Below are 20,484 nucleotides of genomic sequence, written 5' to 3' on the forward strand. Positions count from 1 at the left end.
TACCGAGACTGATGACTGCAGGCTAGAACTGAGCATTGCTGGGACAGCTGTTCTCCTTCTGCTCTTTTCAATAACAACCAACACAGTAAATAGGAACATTACTTCTGACAGTATCTAATGTAAGTGGAGGGTGCTTTGTATGCATGTGTATGTGTGTTTGTGTGCATGGGTACATGTATGAGCTATTGGGGGTGGGGGTGGTTGGATGAGTACATGTAGAGAGTTAATGTTCCAGGAGATATAAACAGGGATTCTAGCTCCTACCAGGCCATTCACAAAAATAACTGTAGAAAAGCTCAACATTTTTTATGCTTGGGAACCAGGTGTAGCTAAAAATGTGCTGAACATAAATTTGGGGAACAGATGTAGCTTTCAGACACAAAAATAAAGGAATAGGAATAACATTTTGTGTAGCCCAGGAACACAGAAAGCCACACATGGCTACCTCTCACCACCCTCCACATACCCCTTCCCCCTTTTTTCTCCACATCCAAACTCACAAATACTTACAAAACCAGACCAGAGACATTATATAGCAAAAATGTTTAATCTCTTCTTGATGCTCGTGTTTATTTACAAGTACTAAATCTGAAGAACATTAAAATAGGAAATAGCAGGATATTTACACAATCAAAGAGTTGCCACACTGGCATATTTGCTTCAAGTCTGAAACAATCACATAAAGTTATCAGGATTTTATTTTATTTTTTAATTTTACTATTAAAATTCTTTGTTTCATATGTTTTCTCTCCTCCTCCTCCTCTGCCATGCTGCCCCCTTCCCCTTTCTTAAAGGACAGCGAATTGTAGCTTTGATATTCCTTAGGAAGAAGGAAGAGTGTCATATGCCCCGCAATGCTTTTGCATGTATTATTTAATTGTAAGAGAGAATGTGAAGCACTCAAATAAGAGGAAAATTATAATGGAAAAAAGCCCCTGATCTATTCCACTATATTTTCTAGTGTATTACCTTGCAGTCATTATTATCCAAGCTGCGCATTCAAGATGGTTTCAAAACCATGAATAATTCTGGGAGCTAGGAATAGAGGCTGCGTGAGCAGGGATGAGAAATGTAATATGGATCCACCATGCCCTCACAAATTCTGTGCAGAGCCTGCCTGATCCTGTGGACTGTCTGCATGGCAGATGAAATCAGGATCAGCTTCTACTAGTCTCCAAGCCTTGCAGCAGGAGAAAAATCCAAGATAAGATGTTGCCATGGGGTTCGGACTATATAATTAGTGCCCTGTGGTCTCATATTTTCTGGGTAGCACCTGGAACCACAGGGCACTGAGAACTACCATTCTGACCTATTGTCAGTCTTCTTATACTCTTCCTCTCCACTGAACGAGAACAAACTGTGAACCAGGCCACTTTCCTGGTTGGGTTGACCCAAACTGTCTTCTCAGAAGAGCTGCATGATTAGGAGCTGGACTGTCATCAAAATAAGCTGGAAGGAGTTCCCCTCCAGCCAAACCATTCTGTGGGCTTTTCTGCAGGCTGTTTTGGTTTGTCCTGATTTCCACACACATTTTTGTGCCTTTAGTTTTCACTTTGGATTTTTTCCCCCCCGTCTCTTTTGAGATCACTTTTACCCCAGTCATTTTCTAGAAACTAATTTTGACTCAACTTTTTCCTTCTGCATGTTTCTTACCATTTTCTTTGTCTCATCCAGTCCCACCCACCTCCAGCCTATTTTTTGATGATTGAATTGTCGTCGTCAAACCACTCCCCGCGCCATAAAGGGAGGTTTTTAACTTTTAAAGAAACTAAAATCTTGATAAACAGCTGGAACACTGTAACAATAGACTTAGCACTTCCTCTGAGTTCTCAGCTTTCATTTAAAAAAAGCCCTAGCTGCTTCCCTTGGAGACATATGCCTTTGAGGGAAGGAGATAGTGTCTTGCTTTTTTTGCAGAACGAAAATTCAGAAATCTGAGAACCTGCTTAAGCCAGAAATCAGAGAATCTGCTACAACACTCCAGCAACTTATCAACATTTTAGGGACCGTTTGTTTAAAAAATAGGGTGTTGTGATGCCACTAATGATACTATCAATGACAACAACACCTGTTCTTGAAAATCCTCACTATTGAAGGCACAAGTGGAAGAAAATAAACTGACTGCACAAGGATGAAAATGTAGAAGGGCGGGCTTCTGGAAGAACCATCCTCTAGCTGATTCCAACACTTGTGGATTGGCTGCCAAGAAAATCAGGAGTAAGTCGAGCGTGCGGAAAGCCCAAAGTCTCTACATGAGTGCTCCTTCAACTCGTCTGACGGTTCCCTAATCAGAGACAACAAAGATGAAGACCAATCTCTGAGGGGTTGAAGGCACAAGGTGGAAGACTAGCTCCTTTTAACAAACAGGCTGAAATAGCACCTGAAAAGCAAAGGATGTATTTGGCAGGCACCTTTCCTACATTACAGATAGGTCATCTAAAAGTCACTGACACTGACAGTGGCTATGGTAGGAGGAGGCCACAGATCTTCTTAGTGCACTGTATCATGGAAGCATCAATGCTCCTAACAACACATGATGGTTGCATGCCAATCAGAAAAGCAGCAAAGATGGGCCACTCAAAGATGAGACAGGAATGGGTTTTTGTTTTTTCTGCTCATTTTGGGAACTATCTGGGTATGCAAAAATATTACCTTGAGATAAAAAGAAGTGGGGGAATGTCTCTGAAGTGGTTTGAGGTGGACCGATGCTAACTGCCTCTGTCGAGCATCAACTGCTGAAGGATATTAAGGGACAGGTTTTTTTAAAAGGGGGGAAAGAAACTGAAGGGTTTTGGGGGGCAAGAGATATTCAAAGGTGGTGTGCCATTGCCTGCCTTTGCATCATGCCTCTGGTATTCTTTGGCGGTCTCCCATCCAAATACTAGCCATGGTCAGGGCTCAGAGTGTGTAACTGGCCCCAAATCACCCAGGAGGTTTCCATAACAGGAGTGAGGATTTGAATGGGTCTTAATCCAACATCTTAACCACTACACCACACTGGGAAATAGGCGACCTCTAACAGCTTATATAGTATTCTGGAGAGAGTGTGAAAAATGCATTCCCCCCTCCCCCAAACAACTGCGTTTCGGGTGAGATGAGTATGCAGCTTCTTGCTCATCTGTCTCTGAAATTCAGCAGTCAGCTTTATTTAGGTCAATTCTTGTACAATTATAGACTGCTGTGGTTCAGGAATAGGTGAGCAGGAAATTTTCATTGATTTCTGGTGCTCAGACTGTGATACCGGGGGGTTGGAAGGTGGGATGATTTCCAATTTTTATGCCTTTTCAGTATTAAATCTGTCACTGATTTTAGATTCTCTTAAGAATCCTTACTTAGGCAAAAAGGACCATAATGGCACATTCAGATTAAATACTAACATAGTGCTGCCTACTTGTTGTTCATAATATTCAATCTGCAAATAATTGCATCTGGTTTGTAAGTTGTTCCAAACATGCCAGCCCCTTTCTCTATAGTCTTTCTGCTATGTAATATCCATGATCTTTGTTTTCAGAAGTCTTTTGTCCAGTTCCGCCAAATCAACACTTAGCACCTGTGACATAAAAGCACTTTAGCAGAAACGTTGCCCTGTCCCAAGGTGTTTACAGCTTACATACAGGGCTTTGTCTCTAACGATAATTTGAGCATCAAAACACACATCAAATTTTTTTCTGAGTGCTAATTACATGATCACAGTCCTGCAAAACCACATAAACAGCAGGGGATTCCACACTACTGCCAAAGCTTCTAACAACCTTATCCTGGGAGGGTGTGCCTGTTTATTTATCAGACATCAGTATAACCTGGTGAAGAGTGTTAAGAAATTATTTGCACCCACGGAATGCAGTGGCATTCCAACCCCCTCCCCCCTTACACTGATGATTCCATATTTAGTGGGAGGAAATTCCCAAATGCAAGTGCCAGAATGAGCCTCCTGGGGAAGTGAAAGAATACTGGACTGTCTGCCCAGAGGTCAAAGATTCTGGAAAGGCTAAGAAAAGCTCTGAGTAAGAACATTAGAACTGCCATGCTGGATCAGATCCACTGGGAGCAATCTGAAGCAAGTCTACGCAGAAGCAATTCCCATTTCCCGAAAGGTGGTCTTAGGACTGCAGCCAAACTTCACGTAGCCCCGATCACAACCAAGACATGAAGGAAACACCTTTCCTGTGTTCCCAGCATCTTGTCCTCAAGAATATACTGGCTGTGCTCATGTTTGGATAGTCTCCCACTGGGATTGCCAATAAGTCTGGAGAAAAATGTCCTGTCCCTTTAATAGAAACTTACTGGGTAGGAATGGGCAGTTGAAGCTTCTCCTGGCATGGAGGTAAATAATGTCACTTGGTAAATAACATACCTTTAGGCAACTTTTAAAGGGACATTTTTCTCCAGTCCAGTTGGCAACCCTATTGCTCACTCCTTTATCTTTCAAGACTCAGGATAGGTTGCCAGCCTTTCTGTCAGGGATGACAAGATGCAGTCATTACTCTTGACGACTAACAATAAAAAAAAATCCTGTTCTTATTCAGTCAAACTGCTTGTTCCGCATGAGCAAAGCTGTAAACATACTAAAGAATGTTGACACTTCCTGGTAGCCCTGTTGATCTCAATGGCACCCTAGGCACCTGAGTAAAAAATCAGGTGGAAATGTGGACTTGTCTGTATTGCCATTTAGAGCCAGAATATTCAAAAGAGGAATGTGTTCCCTCAAGCAACACATAAAAAGTGGGAAACCTGCTATGATGACATGTTCTGAATAATATCATATATAGGATTCTTTGGTTTTCTGCACTTGGGGTACGCAGTTTCGCAAGCATAAATGTCCTTGCCAGCCTGACTAATTTAAATACTAACCACTACTGTCATGCTTGCCTTCATGCCCTTGAATGGTCATTGATTTTCTGTGCAAGGCAAATCTGAACTGAAAAGCCATAACAGTTAAACCCTAGTTAATGTAAAATCTTCGGATGTAAGTGCATATTGTCTGACCATGTTCCAGCTGAACTCGTTTGTCCACTGGGCAGAGAAGCTGGAAGGTACTAGGAAAGAACGCCATACCAACCTTCCTCTCAATAGGAAATGTTAGTTTAGCCACTTAGCTCAGGAACTTTTTCCCATGAAAAATGAAACTGATGGAAGTGATAATTCACTGAAGGCCAATTGTTAGGGCAACACAGTAGGAGTCAGTGGCACAGAGCTTTCAAAAATGAGTAAATTCTAGTAGCAGTTCAAGAGACAGAAGCAATCCACCTTTCATTCTACAGGTCCTTCAAATTAATCCAATGCTGTTACACTTCATGATGTTTTGTGATAAAAAGATGATCTAGGGGAAAGCTGCTCATTTTAGGCAAGCCACTTGTGAAGCTATTTCTCTTAGTGAGGTTGCTCAAGATATTCACTGTTATTGCTGATATACCAGGATGAGATAGGTGTGTAAGTTAATTGGGTCGGCAGCTCTTGAGAAGGAAATCTGGACTTCTCCAGCCAAATTGGTGCTCACTACTAAATCAAAACCGATGAATGGACTGGTCAGGATTGTGCCTTTGCTTTCCATATAAAATAGTGTGGCCTTTACCTCCCAGATAGTGTCAATTCTAGATTTTTTTAAAAATCTGATGGATAATTTCCCTCCCAAATATAGTACAAGGAATGTTCAGAGAGAAGAACATGTAAAATATGACCATGTCTTTTGGGTGCAGCAACAGTTAGCTGTCCTTTAAGACCTTTGAGTACCATTTTCCAGAAATAAACAGTTGATGTTAATTCTATTTTTTCCTTGTACAAGAAGTGACAAATTAATTCCAATTGGTTTAAAAAATAAAAGGTCTAAACAAACCTCTAGTATTCAACACTTGCATTTTTTTCCTTTTAAAAAAAGATCAACTCAGACTAAACTCTAGCACAGTCATGCAACAGCCCACAGGTCCTATGGATCCAGAGACAACCGAGAAGTCCACAGGCGTTTTTATTATTTTTTTCAATCGTCTGCTCCTTCCACCTTCTCTTGAATAATTTTTTAAAGACTAGAAACAAAATTACAAAGCAATCTGAGATGTGCAGGCATCAAAAGATTGTTCTGCTTGGTGAGAAATGTTTGAAAATTTCTTCCATTTGGTATTTTCCACTGCTTGTGTAAAAAAAAAATCATATTTGATATTGGTTTGATCTCCTTCCGTTAACTATAAAGTGCCCCACTGGGGCACAAGAATTAGATTGTAACAACATATATATATATATACACACACACACGTCTTAAATTTTAATTAAAAACTTCATTACATCCCTCTCCTCCCCTCGCTTGAACTCTAAGGGAATGAAAAGACTCAGGCTCAGTACGTTCTGCAGCTGCCTCTCTCTTGCATTATCTGGCTTGAGAAAGAGACTGAGTTTGTGGGTTTTGGGTAGTGGGCTGGGGATGGGAAAGGCTGGTCATTTGGTGGGTGTGGTCACCTGAGTTGAATTTGGGCAGTGGCTCCTTCACATTGGTAAATGTAAAATGATTAAAGAGGCAATGCCTCCATCAGGAACTGAACTGAGGGTTGTGTGAAGTCCAGTACATTGAATGGGATGGTGAAGAGACAATGCAAAAGAACAATAAAGGGGGTGGGGGTGGGGCGGAATAAGGGAGACAAGATTTTTGGAAGAATATCTAAAACATCACTTAACTTCCCATCACTTTCATCCCTCAGATCTAATGGAGTCAGCTGAATGTTGGATGTATCTGTACTTTTTGTAATTGATAAGTACGTCAGCATAGGGTTGAGAAGGCCAGATTAAAGGGCATGTTCAGATCTTCAGAAAATGGCTCATTCAGAACATTGGGATATCCAGCTGATCGAACTAGGGAGAGCCGGCATGTAGGAAGTCAAGCACATGTTTATACTGAATTCCTAGCTCAGCCAATGTAAAGGTTAGTCTCTTAGCCCCAATTCTACACTGATAACATGGGAACATCGATGACTTCTCTTGCAGTGCTAAACAAACAGTGTGGAGTACCTTTTCCCCACTCATATGGGTTACATTCCTATATCTGAGAAGTCATGGTAACTGGTATGCACAGAGCTCCTTTCCCAATGAATTCACATTTTAAAGACAGAAATGCCATGACATTTGTACTAAATTCAAGATAGTAGGGAGTATTTTCAGATAAAGGATACCTTTTAAATCAAATGTGTATAGACACAAAATGAAGATACATATAACATCTTCCCCACAGTACAAGATGCCTTAGAAACACAAAGGCAGCAATAAAGAAACCCTTGCCTTTATTCTAATGGGAGGCACCTTGATTGGAATCTGGGTAATGAGTAGGTAATGAACAACCCAACCTCAGCTTCTGCAGTCCCTTCTGCTCTATGACATCACAGACAGCGTCATCCCCTTGCAGTGTTGTGTTAGAGTTTGCGAACCAGGAAAAATGCCACACCAAAAATCAACAGTGTTGTAGGAAAAAGACATGACCTATCAGCTGGACCAAGAAATAGAGAACAGAAAATGATACTTGGATTTGCAGGAATTTGCTCTTCAATGGTTCTTCACTAGTTCCAGGGACAATGCTACATAAAATTTCGGAAAAATTGCACAGCTCAGCTTTTTAACTCTTACAAGCAGCTCATCCTATTCTAGGAATTTTGTCTCTTCCACAATGCAATTTATCAGGGCTACCACAAAAAAAGATGACACAGGCTGTTGCTTTCCCTCTAAATGAGACTAAAATTTTCCTGCTGTTTAGACTTGTTGAGACCCAAGAAAACTTCTGAGCCAAAATAAGCTCTAGAGCAGGAGTCCCCAACCTTTCTGAGCCTGGGAACACCTTTGGGATTCTGGAACAGGTTGGTGGCTGCTGCAGAGGAAGCACAAGAGGAGCAGTTTTAAAAATATGTTGGAAAGAGAGGTGATAGAATAAAATCAACACTGTAGTGGCAGCTGCCACTAAACCACTGTTTTAATCTCCACAGTCAATGGATCTCCAATGGCCAATCAGAAGCTCTGCTGGGAAAGGGTCCCACCAGGCCCACCCACTCAAATATCACTTGGTGGACACCAGGAAAACCATGTTGGGGACCACTGCTCTAGACTTTTTGTGTGTGTGTGCATGGCATCACAGAAAAATGTAAAGGTTCCTACAATGGTGGTGTTGGGGGAGACGGGACATCATGGCTGCTCCCCAACAATCAGAACAAAAAAAGGCAGATACCCAGTTCAGTTGTTACCTTAAAGTGACAGAATCACAGTATCTCCTTGCTTCCAACCACCTCTGATTTTTTTTGTTTTGCCTAACCCCAAACAAATCCATTGATGTAGCTGCTGTCAAAACAATTTCTAATTGGTGCAGTTTACTGCAGATGAGATACAGGCAGAGTTTCTGTCGCCTAACAATTCCTCTTGCCTTAGATCTTGCTTCTTGTGATTATTTTTTTAAAAGAATGGTACTGAAAGACATTTGGAAGAAAAAAATTGTCAAATTTGCCTCTGATTGCCTTACAAGAAGAGACCCTGTACAGTGAAATTGCAAGCAACTTTGGAATTCGGGTCTTTATTGCTATCAGAAAAGAAATGGAAACGAGCTGTGTTTGGATGGACTTAAGATGATGTGAGAAGTAAATATGTTCAAAAGATGGGTGAACATGGACTGCCAGCTGCAAAAACAACTACTAGGGCAACTCACATGGTGATTCTGTCAGTGTCAAACTTAAACTCCAGGCCGAATTACAAATTCAGTTCTCATCTCTTAGGAGTGAGACTGACCAAGATTTCTCAGACATGCCCTTCTGGTTAGGCCCAAATGCTACCAAAGGCTACCTTAGGGAGCCAGTAGAAGTAGCTACTCTTCTGGCCTCCTGCGAGACCCAGACTCCACCTTGTGCTGCTGCATCTGCTATCAAGAACCATTCTTTCACAACAGAAGAGGCAATACCGAGACCTGGCTCAAATAGGCTGTCCAGCTTTCTGTGCCTCAGCTGTTGCTTTGAGTAGGAATCCCTTGTGTGAAAGTCCCCCAGGGTGAAAATTCCCTCTGGAAGAAAAGCTAAGCTGTAAGTGGAAGGGTGCGAGTGGGAGGAGGAACCCAGCGAGCTTCTGCAAAATTGCTCAGCTCAGCTTTTTAAATTCATAGGAACAACTCATTCTGTTCTGAAAGTTTGTCCTTTTCACAATGTAATTTATTGGGGTTGCAACCGTGAACAGACGAGTGAGGCTCTTCCCCTTGGGCTCCGGGGCTTGCCATATGTGGCCACCTCACTCTTTTTAACCCTGTTGCTTTCTTGTATCTAAACCTTTAGCAGCCTCTTCAGCAGCATTCAAAAATGAGAGCGCGTATTTGGCCTGTGCTAAAGAACATTCAAATGAAACATGGCACAGGGCAAATCTTAGGAAGAACCAAAGATACTGGGGACTCTTCTGTTGGTCCCACCTACACCAATATCATCCCAATCAAACAATGGTCTTTTATTATTTATGTTAAAAAAAGGCCCACAAAACTGGCAAACGTCTTTGTTGTGGAAAATTTAGAAGCCCCTCTCCCCACATTTTTAAATCATTTTTTAAACTAAAAAAATGTTTTTTCTAGCTTTTGGAAATTGTGCAAATATAGCAGTTAACACTAAAGGCAGAAGGCCAGAGAGAGAAAGAGAGAGAGAGAGAAGGGAAGGGAAGAGAAGATACAGAGAAGATTTCTCCAGGCAAGATGGGACAGGGAAGCAAGTACAGGAGAAAAAAATTGTAAGCCTACCCCACCCACCCTCCACAGAAAACCATAATGTAAAAACGTCTTAGTAGACATTTAGTGCAGTCCCCAACCTTCCACTGCCAGATCTGGGACAGGCCTTGGGGAGCAATGGCAGCCGAGCTGGAGCTCTTTTCCCTGGCCTTCCTTGCGCATCTCGTAGGGTCCTTCAGATTCGTCGCTACATCACTCCTTTCAAAAAGTCTCTACATAGGTTCAATTTTTGTTTGTGATAATGGTGGTTAAGTTTTTACAGTCTGTTTGTGTAAAAGTCTTCCAAGACGCAGCGGACTCTGTGCATTGCTTGGTGCTGGGCCCCAAGATTTTCTTGCTTTCTTGCTTGCCGGGCACCTCCATGCCTTCCGTCTCCCTATCTTGGTATCCAGTGCTAGGGAAGTCTGCAGCACCGTTTCAGCCTTTTCAGCTACTCAGGGCCATTGTGTCAATTGCCTGCTCCAACTTTAATTCAAGAGCCGCTGCCTTCGGGCCTGTTCATCCTTCTCTAAAGCAGATAAAATCTTAGCAATGAAAAAAAAATGGAGAGGGAATCATTAGTAAAAGAAAGAGCCAGAGCCGGGTATTGTCAAGCTTTGCCATAACGTGGAACACTCTCCCCACTTCACCAACGGAAGTATAGAATTAAAAAGGCAAAATGATCTCCTTTATGCCACAAAGGCTGAGCACCGGACGCAACGGAATCCTTCTTTTAAAAGGGAGATGAGAAATAGCTGCTTTCTGGAACAGTGTAAACAGAGAGAAAGAGGCAAAAATGGCAAGAACTCATTTGGAACTATTTTGGCAGGCATACAGACCTGACCTTTCATTTTCCAAAATAACAGGAAAGTGGGCAAGGGGTGCTTGGAAGGGAAGATAACTGGATTGGAATCCTTAATCTGTCTTCTCGCTGCCAATGCCCCCCCCTCTTCCAGGTGAGGTTAATGTGATCCTCCTGCCTCACTCCCCACACTGCCCTCACCAGTCTCACCTATTTTGCAGCAGGCCAGCTGGCTGGGAAAAAATACCATATAAGTCCTGGGAAATGGAGGGCATGTGGAATGGGATAATCAGTGAACAGTGGGAAGATTAAGCATCTTTCCCTCCTAGAAGTTCCCTCCAACCCTCTCAAGCAAGCACGTTTTTTTTACAAGCAAAAGGTAGCTGGGCTGGGGGTCCTCTGCTTTCTTAATATCCTGTCCTCAGAGTAAAGAGGATACAACAAAATCATTCTTCTTGGAAGTGATCCTTGAGAACCAATTCTATCTAATCGAGGGATACTTTCTTAGGGAAATAATGGAAACTTCTTTACTCATTCTTCCCAGAGAAAAAAGATTTATTTTTGGGAAGGAAAAAGAGGCCTTGCATTCAAATTCGGTCCCGTGATCCAACTCCAGAAAATTTCCACAGAGCTTCTTTGCTTTTTATATCAGGGCTGTGGCCTGGAGACAACAATATAAAATTACATTATTTACTAGATAAATTAGAAACCATCCCACTACTTAGCTTTTTTTTAAAAAAAATCTTATGAGAGAACTACTGCAATAAAGTAAACCATCCAACTCTTAGAAAGAGCTGTTGGGTAAATTTTGATCTTGGTGAACTCAGGAAAGATTCCAGTCCTTTCTTGGTCTGTGCCTCATCACCTGCACAGTTCTCCTTCTTGAACCCTCTATCTGTTGATAACCACCTTCCTGGGCTAGACAAACTGTTGATGAGGAACCCGAATCTGTGTGAGTGACCCAGATTGATTCAAGCATGCAATGCCGGCAGGGTCTGCTTCTGTCAATGTGTGAGATCTTGCTGCTATTGGGGAGATGTGCTCATAATATTGGAAGCATCACACAGTAGAGTGACTAAACTAAACTAATCCAACTCCCATACACTTGTCAAAATCATTCACAATAGGATCCCTGGCTTGCCATTTAGAAAACTAGAAAAAGCCCACTCTTTTTATGTTCATTAATTACCCAGCTTATGTGAAATAAAGCATAATTGTGGATGTTGTGAAGAGGGCTTGGGGTGATGAGGGAATTGGCAAGAGTTGGGTTTTTGGCAAAAGAGACTGAGAAAATGAAACAGTGGAACCATACAAAAGAGAAATGTCCATCCCCAGGAGTGCTGAATGAAGCTCCACCTACTTTCAATTGCATAGTCAGATAAAGGACAGATGATTAAAATGCAAGCCCATCAGAAATCCTATTACAGTTGCTAAATTTGTTGTGAGTACAAGGTAGATTTCTCTTTCCAATTAAATGTCAAGACATCCATCAAAGGGGACTTGATTAACCATTTCATTGGCTGCATAATTGGAAATAAACTGTTGTATAATTAATAGACTGACTATTAGGAAGCAGAAAAGGTCCATCTAAGCCCTACAGGTAATTCCCGCACATGGAAATCGGATCCCTGTGATTAAATGCAAGTGAAGGTCTCTGATGCTGAACCTGTAGGATGCTTGTGGAGAGTCTATAGGGTTGCAGCTCACATCATGTGGATGTTGAAATACATAAAAACTCTGGACTTGTGACGCAAGAGTATTTCCCAAATCATTAGCAAGCGCACAGAGAATCATGGAGGAAAACATGTTAAATGCTGAGATGGGAAAAATCAATAAAGGAAGCCACGGTGCTCAGTTTGTAAAACCCAAGTGAGGCTGTTAACAATATGATGTTTTGGAGGTAACAATATGATGTTTTAATTCATAGGGCCGCCATAAGTTGGAAGCAACTTGACAGTACTTAACACATACAGGTACTACTGAACTCAATGGGGTTTCGGTAGAAAAGAGAAGACAAAATGTCTGAAGTATACAAGATAGATATTTGACCTGCTGTCTTTTGAAAAACCTCACAGAAGTATTCCACAGCCTCCCAGGTACAAAACTGGGTCTGCAGCACTTCGCACAGACATAACCCAGGCCTGATTTTGATAAAGGAAAAGGATCCCAATATTTCACCTAAGCACCCCGCTCTGCCAGCAACCGGAGGGACCTCTAGATGGCACTGTGCTTAATGCAACCTCTCCCACCAACAATACATGCACCTGGCAGCAATAAAAACAACCATTTTAAAGGTATTGGAATCTACCAGCAAATTGGAACTCGAGTCCCACCGAAAGTCATCACAGCTATTTCTCTCCCAAAAACTGAAGCCGGAGATTGAAAGATTTACAAACTGCTCTGTGTTTGATTTTCCACTTTCATGTTGCCCTTATGGGAGTGACACAGTAAAAAGGAAAACGACAAGGAATTCAAAGAAAGAGATGCATGTGTGTCACCTGCTGCAAGGAGCTGGGACCATTGTGATTACAAAGATGCAAAACCCAAATGAAAATTAATTATGATTTTCATTCAGTGCCAATGACAGCACATTATAGAACTGAACAACAGGAAAAATTATTCTCTCCCATTTTGCATCAAAGAGGGTGCAATCGGGCTGCATGTAATTGTGTTTAATGAATGAAAACAAACAAAGGGAACAGCTGCTATTTATTAATCCCATTACTTAATGTAATAAAAGAAGTTCCTGAGAGGAGCCAGTGAACACACAGGCAGTGCTTTTAGAGAGGGCTGCTGGTATGCATTCAACAGACGTTTCTGTGACAGTGGCTTAACCAGGGAACAAAAGGACTGGTCACTCATCCTGACTCCAGGCTAATTAATATCACACCTTCTAAGCGTGCTGAACGTTTGCCCTCCTATTGATTTCTGCTTTTAAAGTCATGTTGCTTTGTAATACCAAAAGGAAAAGAATGTTGGGTGCTTGGAGACCCCCCCTCCCTTGCATTTCACCCCTCCCTCCCCCTCCCTCCTCTCTCCGCTAGGGTGGGTGGGCCATGCCCAAATGCCAGGCCCCCTCCCCTCCCTTGCATGCCACCCATCACTCCCTCCCCTTTCCTTGCATGTCACTCCTTCCTCCCCTCCCCCCCCCCCCCCTCGGGGGGGGGGGCCCCGTCCACATGCCCGGGCCCCCCCTCCCCTGCATGCCACCCCTCACTCCCTCCCCTCCCTTCCCCGCCCCCCCCCCCTCCCCCTCCCTCCGCTAGGGTGGGTGGGACATGTCCAAATGCCGGGCCCCCTCCCCTCCCTTGCATACCACCCCTCCCTCCCCTCCCCCCTCTGCTAAGGTGGGTGGGCCATGTCCAAATGCCGGGCCCACTCCCCTCCTTTGCATGCCACCCCTCCCTCTCTCCCCTCCCTCCTCTAGGGTGGGTGGGCCATGTCCAAATGCTTTGTTCCCCATGAAAACATCTCTAGAAACAGACCACTTCCAGTTCAGCCTTGCAGATGTATGTCCATGGATGGGCTGTGAACCCTTGCTCTGAAACATCATGACTGTCCTGCAGACTACTGTGACTATGCTGCCTCATTATTGGTTTTCTTCCACAGGGGCACACTGCCTGTAGAAGTTTACACTTGGGCCTACCAAATCCTGACCCTCCTCTTGGGATTCTTGGCATGTATGAGGATGGCCAACTGGCTGCAGCTTGTGGTCTAGGCCTGGGTTCTGGTGGAATCTTTGGCTCCCAGCACCTGTACCATGCTCTGGATCAATACAATGTTGCTTACAGGCTCCCTCTTTGCACAGAAAATAAGCAACCAATTGCCATCTCTGCTTCATGTAAATGTTATTGAATCTCTATTTCTCATTTGAAATGTGGTGTTGGAGAGGAGTTTTAGGGACACCATGAACTACCAAAAAGACAAATAAATGGGTTGTATATCAAATTCAAGCCTGACTTCTCCCTAGAAGCTAAAAAGACTGTAGTAATTTGAGAAGACAAAGACTCACTGAAAAAAAAGATACAATAACGCTAGGAAAAAGAAGACATTGGCAGGAAAAGAGGAAGGTCGAACATGAGATGGATTGACTCAATAAAGAAAGCCATGGCTCCCTCAGTCTGCAATAATACTTGAACAAGGCTGTCAATGATAGGACATTTTAGTATGCCACTTATTTACTCAGGTTGCCTTTGCTGGAAGCAACGTATCGTAACATATACCACACATTGATACAGGAGATGTGGATGATGGAGCGCAAAAGTTCTACTAACCATTTGCCTCTTTAAGGAATCATTCAGGAAGCCACCAAACGAATTATATCATATTGCGGCTAATAATATCGCTAGAAGCTTTTACTGACTTCATTCTAATCAAAATGTATCAATAGTTTCCTGACAATTCTAAGAATGATTGTTAAGATTGTTAAGACTCCCTGATTAATATCTGAAGAATACCAGTGGCTACAAGAATGCAGCAATAGGTCATCAATCGGCATTTACTCCATCTAACTCAGACGGAGGTTACCCCCTTGTAGGTGCTCCACTGAGGATTAAAGATGATAATGTGAAAAGGAAGGCTTCGCAGAACTCCTCATTGCTGGCAATGTGCTTCATTAACACACAAAATGCTTTCCCCTTCCATCTGTCGCTTCACATTTTGCACTCCACCTTTCCTCCCAGTATTTGCTGGGTTTACAACATGGTTCTCCCCTCCTAATTCTATCCCCAAAACAATCTCTGGAGGTAGGTGATATCGAGAGGGAGCAACTGGCTCCAGGTCACCCAAGTAAGCTTCATGGAACAGCTGGGATTTGGACCCACGTCTTCCCAGTCTTACTCCAAATACTCCACACCACATTAGCGCTCTTCAGTGGTCTCATAAGAAAATTTCTCTTTGTTGGGACGTATCAATGGGACCACAGCCAGGGATCATTGTGAGTGACCATTATACTAATGGAAGGATTGACTATTGCAACAGAGCCAGTGTGGTCTAATGGTTAAGAGCAGGTGGACTCTAATCTGGAGAACCAAGTTTGATTCCACACTCCTCCACTTGAATGATGGAGTCTTCTGGTGGTGAATCAGATTTGCTTCCAAACTCCTACATTCCCAGCTGGGTGACCTTGGGGATGTCACAGTTTTCTCAGAACTCTCTCAGTCAGCATCTTACCTCACAAGGTGTCTGTTGTGGGAAAGGCATTTGTAGGCCACCTTGAGTTTCCTCACAGGAGAGAGAGGCAGGGCATAAATCCAAACTCTTCTTTTATGCTGGGAGGAGTTGATATTAAAGGCTTCAATGGGCGGCCTTCTAAATGGACACTGCATCTTTACAACACAGGACAGATCCACCAAGCCATTCCCATATCTGAAAGGTTCTTGAGTGGTTGGGATAATAATAATAATAATAATAATAATAATAATAATAATAATAATAATAATAATAATAATAATAATAATAATAATAATAATAATAATAATAATCCCCCCAAAGGGCACTACCTTGGTGTGGTGGTGGGGCTTGTGTGCTCCAATGAGTCAGAGGGCTGTGCTGGAGGGCTACCCAAACCAGAGATATTCCCATGAGAAGCCAGACTAAATGTGCCCAAAACCCAAAACCATGGTGAAGACAAGAAAAAGAAACTTTTATACCGGATCGGTCGTCGTCACTGGTCAACATGGACCGCTGCCTAGTGCTGGAGTACCTACACCCCATGGAAAATGGCCTATAGGATCTTTGCGATTCTCAGCTGAGCAACCAGGGCTGAAGACTGCAGGACTACTGGAAGTACCCCATCAAACGCCAAAAAAATATTCTACAGGTGCAGAGAATAGAGAAATTATGGCTTGCTACTACAAATCAAACCCATCAAAAAGAGGATACCTCAAACTATCGTACCAAGTCTGAAAAGAACTTCACCCAGACACAGAAATTCATTGAGCAAAGACTTGCTTGGATCAAAGAAGATATATTGAAAGGAACAAAGTTTTTAGTGCACTAGAGCTAGCAGAAATCCAGCAGAAAGCACAAGACAATGGTATTTCGAAAACATACTCAAGGAAATTACTCAAAGAAATTCAACAAAAATTGGCAACAATTCAAGGACTGCAAGAGACAGAGGAGGAAGAGGAGGAAGAAACAACAATCATCACACCTCCAAAGGAGCCAACCCAAAACAAACTCCAAAGTCTCTTAATTGACAAAAAAAAAGTGCAGCGAACTGATGCAGAAGATCCTAGTTCACATGAGCAATACAAACTAACGTGACAAGATTGCCACCATTGAAGATTGTTCCAAGGAAGGATCTGCTCAATTCACTGAAGGATGCAAACAAGGCCACGGTTGGAATCCAAACAATGTCACTCGCATGAAACAAACCAGCTTATGTACAGCACTGCAGTAGTGATTACTAAAGAGCTAGGGGTAAAGATTCATCACCCAGAAAGAAGCGCTTCCAAAATAGATAATTCAAAGTGGAAAATCAGACTGGGAAGAAAAATCAGCAACCTACTTTATCGGATGCCAGCAAACTGAAAAGCATGAAGGAGAAGAAGCTTTCGAAAAATGACAAACCAAAGCAGACCTAGTTAAGAGGTAAGTACCACCTGGACAAGAGGAAACTCAATGAGGCAATAGAGGTGGTCAAACAACAGATAGTGGCAGTTTCAAAGAAGATTGCAAGATTCGCTAAGGGTTGTTCAATTCAAGCAGAATCAACTTTTCTACTCCAACCAGAAACGCATTCTACCAGAATGTAAGTGGAGATGTGAAACGAAACACAGGAGAGCCAGACAGAGAACAAACGATTGAGTTCTGGAGAAACATTTGGGACAGCTCCAAAGAACTACAACCAAAATGCAAGTTGGGCCAAAGATGTGGAGGCTGAACTGAGCAGCAACAACATGGACAACCTGGTAATAACAATGAAAATGGTTGGAAAACGAAAGCAAAAAGGTGTGAAGAACTGGATCACTGCCCCAGGCTGAAGAAACTGACCAACTTGCATGAAAGTTAAATTGCCCAACAGTTGAATCAGGTGCTGCAAACAGGCCAAATTGAAGAATGGATGACAACATATAAAACAAGTTTCCGATAATGAAAGACCAAGAAAAGGGAGCAATCCCTAGCAATTACATATACAATCACTTGCTCTACCAACAACCTTTTAAGCTTTTTACTGGCATATTAGCTGATGCAATACAAGACCACCTGGAAGGAAAGAACTTGCTGCCCCCAGAACAAAAAAGGAAACAAACTTAAACAGTAGGGGGAACAAAAGATCAACTGCTCACAGATAAAATGATCCTTGACGAATTGCAAAAGAAGGAAAACCAACTCTTGCATGTAGCTTGGATTGATTACAGGAAAGCATTCTCCGATCTAATTGCCACACAGTTGGATACTTCATTGCCTGGAGATAATTGGAGTCAGTGAAAACATCAAGAAATTGGTCAAGAATGCAATGCACACTTGGAAAACAGAATTAATAGTCAATGGAGCAGGAATAGGGGAAATCAACATCCGAAGGGGAATATTCCAAGGAGACTCCCTGTCCCCACTACTCTTCATCATTGCTATGATTCCGCTCTCTATAATTCTGAAGAAAACAGGTCAAGGATATCAGACAGCAAGAAACTCACCAAAAATTTCACACCTTCTATACATGGATGACCTAAAGCTCTATGGAAAATCAAAAGCAGAGATTGAGTCACTACTGAACACAGTGAGAGTCTTTAGCACTGACATTGCAATGGATTTTGGACTTGACAAGTGTGCAACTTTGGAACTCAGTAAAGGTAAACTTGCAACATGCGAAGGTGTGAATATGCCAAATGCCATAGAAATAAAGAGCTTACCAGTGAATGAAAGCTACAAATACTTGGGGATACTGCAAGCAGAGAACATCAAGCATGCAGAAGTCAAAGGCGCAATTAGGAAGGAATATCTTAGAAGGGTAAGAAAAATTTTGAAATCAAAGTTAAATGGAGGAAATACAATAAAGGCAATTAATACTTGGGCGGTGCCTGTAGTACGCTACACTGCTGGCATAATTAACTGGACACAAGCCGAATTGGACATCCTGGACAGAAAAACAAGGAAAATTATGACCATCAATCGAGCACTGCATCCAAGAAGTGATGTAGACAGACTCTACCTAGCAAGGTCAGAAGGAGGAAGAGGACTGCTCCACATCAAGCAATCAGTAGAGGAAGAGAAAAGAGGCCTGAAAGAATACATCCAAGAAAGTCAAGAGCCAGCATTGAAAGAAGTCCACAAGGCTGAGATGCTGAAAGCCAAAGAATCAAAAGAGTATAGAGTCCAACAGTTTAAAACACGAAAGGAGCAGTGGCTAAACAAGCCACTCCATGGGCAGTACTTTAAGAACATTGAAGGGAAGGTTGACAGCAAGAAAACATGGGAGTGGCTCAGAAGGGGAACTCTAAAGAAGGAAACTGAAGGCCTGATTTTTGCTGCCAGGAGCAAGCATTACGGACAAATGCAATAAAGACACGAATCGAAAAGTCTTACAATGACCCAAAGTGCCGTCTCTGCAAAGAGGGTGATGAAACTGTGGAGCACATCATCTGCTGTTGTAAGAAAATAGCCCAAACTGACTATCTTGAACGTCACAATAGGCTAGCAGCAATGGTGCACTGGAACCTTTGCAAAAAGTACGGCCTGCCCTGTAGCAAGACCTGGTACGAGCACAAGCCAGAGAAGACCACAGAAAATGAAGAAGCAAAAATACTCTGGGACTTTAGAATACAAACAGACAGTCACCTGGCACACAACACCCCAGACATAACAGTGATAGAGAAAAAACATGTTTGGATCATAGATGTTGCTGTGCCAGTTGACAGCAGGGTAGAGGACAAAGAGCTGGAAAAGATCACAAGATACAAGGACCTACAAATTGAAGTTGAACGATTGTGGCAGAAAAGAACAGTAATTCCACTAGTAGTCGGTGCTCTAGGAGGAATCCCAAGAAATCTTGAAAAACATCTGGAAAGCCTAAACTTGGACAGAACATCAGTCCACATGCTGCAGAAAGCAGCACTTCTAGGAACTGCACACATTCTACGCAAATACCTCTAATATCCTAGGTCCTTGGGAAGGACTCGATATTCAGAGATGAATTCCAGACACTTGTGCTGTGTTGTTATGTGTATAATAATAATAATAATAATAATAATTAAAGAAAACAAAGTTGGGCTATCAAATGGCCAAAGACTCGGAAAAAATCTCACATTTGCTATACATGGATGATTTGAAGCTGTACGGGAAACCAGACACAGAAATCAAGTCACTAGTGAACACGAATATTCAGCACAGACATTTCAATGGAATTTGGCCTGGAAAAGTGCACCACTGTGGCAATAAAGGGGGACAAGATCACTGAGAGTGATGGCATAGAAATGCCTGATGGCTAACTCATCAAGTGTAGCCAAGAGGCAGCTTATAAATACCTGGGCATTTTGCAGCTAGATAACATCAAGCATGGGCAAGTGAAGACTGTGGTCAGCATAGAATACACCCAGAGGGTCAGAAATATTTTGAAATTTAAATTAAATGGCAGGAATACTTTCACCATCAACACCTGGGACATACCTGTCATCAGGTACACTGTGGGAATCATCAACTGGATGCGAGCTGAGTTGGATGCATTGGATAGAAAAACTCAGAAGCTTATGACAGTGTACTAAGCCTTACACCCACGCACTGATACTCATAGATTATACCTTCCCCAGAAATCTGGTAGCAGAGGCTTACTGCAAGTAAAGCAAACAGTGGAAGAGGAGAAACATGCGCTGGCTGATTATATGAGTGAAAATCAAAAACAGGCCTTGATTGAAGTGAAGAACAGATATCCAGAAAACCAAACAATAATACAGAAAAAATGTGATTAAAATGAGGACTGAAAGCTGGCACAACAAAGCTCTGCACCGCCAATTTCTAGAGAAGATCAAGGACAAGGTGAATAGTGAAA

The 20,484-nt window shown here is 42.4% G+C and overlaps 1 protein-coding gene and 1 pseudogene across 1 annotated transcript in view; one reads left to right on the forward strand and one right to left on the reverse strand.

Annotated features, from left to right (window-relative positions):
- The window catches only part of LOC125429127, a 158,240-nt pseudogene that overhangs the window by 73,846 nt on the left and 63,910 nt on the right, over window positions 1-20,484 (forward strand).
- Window positions 4,504-20,484, reverse strand: part of PLXNA1 (plexin A1) — a 515,790-nt gene continuing 499,809 nt past the window's right edge. The window contains 2 exon segments of the mRNA XM_048489929.1: window positions 4,504-10,183; window positions 10,186-10,239. Coding sequence (XP_048345886.1) covers window positions 10,142-10,183; window positions 10,186-10,239 — 96 coding nt within the window. The 3' untranslated portion in view covers window positions 4,504-10,141.

Source organism: Sphaerodactylus townsendi, linkage group LG03 (assembly GCF_021028975.2).
Source record: "Sphaerodactylus townsendi isolate TG3544 linkage group LG03, MPM_Stown_v2.3, whole genome shotgun sequence".
Lineage (NCBI taxonomy): Eukaryota > Metazoa > Chordata > Lepidosauria > Squamata > Sphaerodactylidae > Sphaerodactylus > Sphaerodactylus townsendi.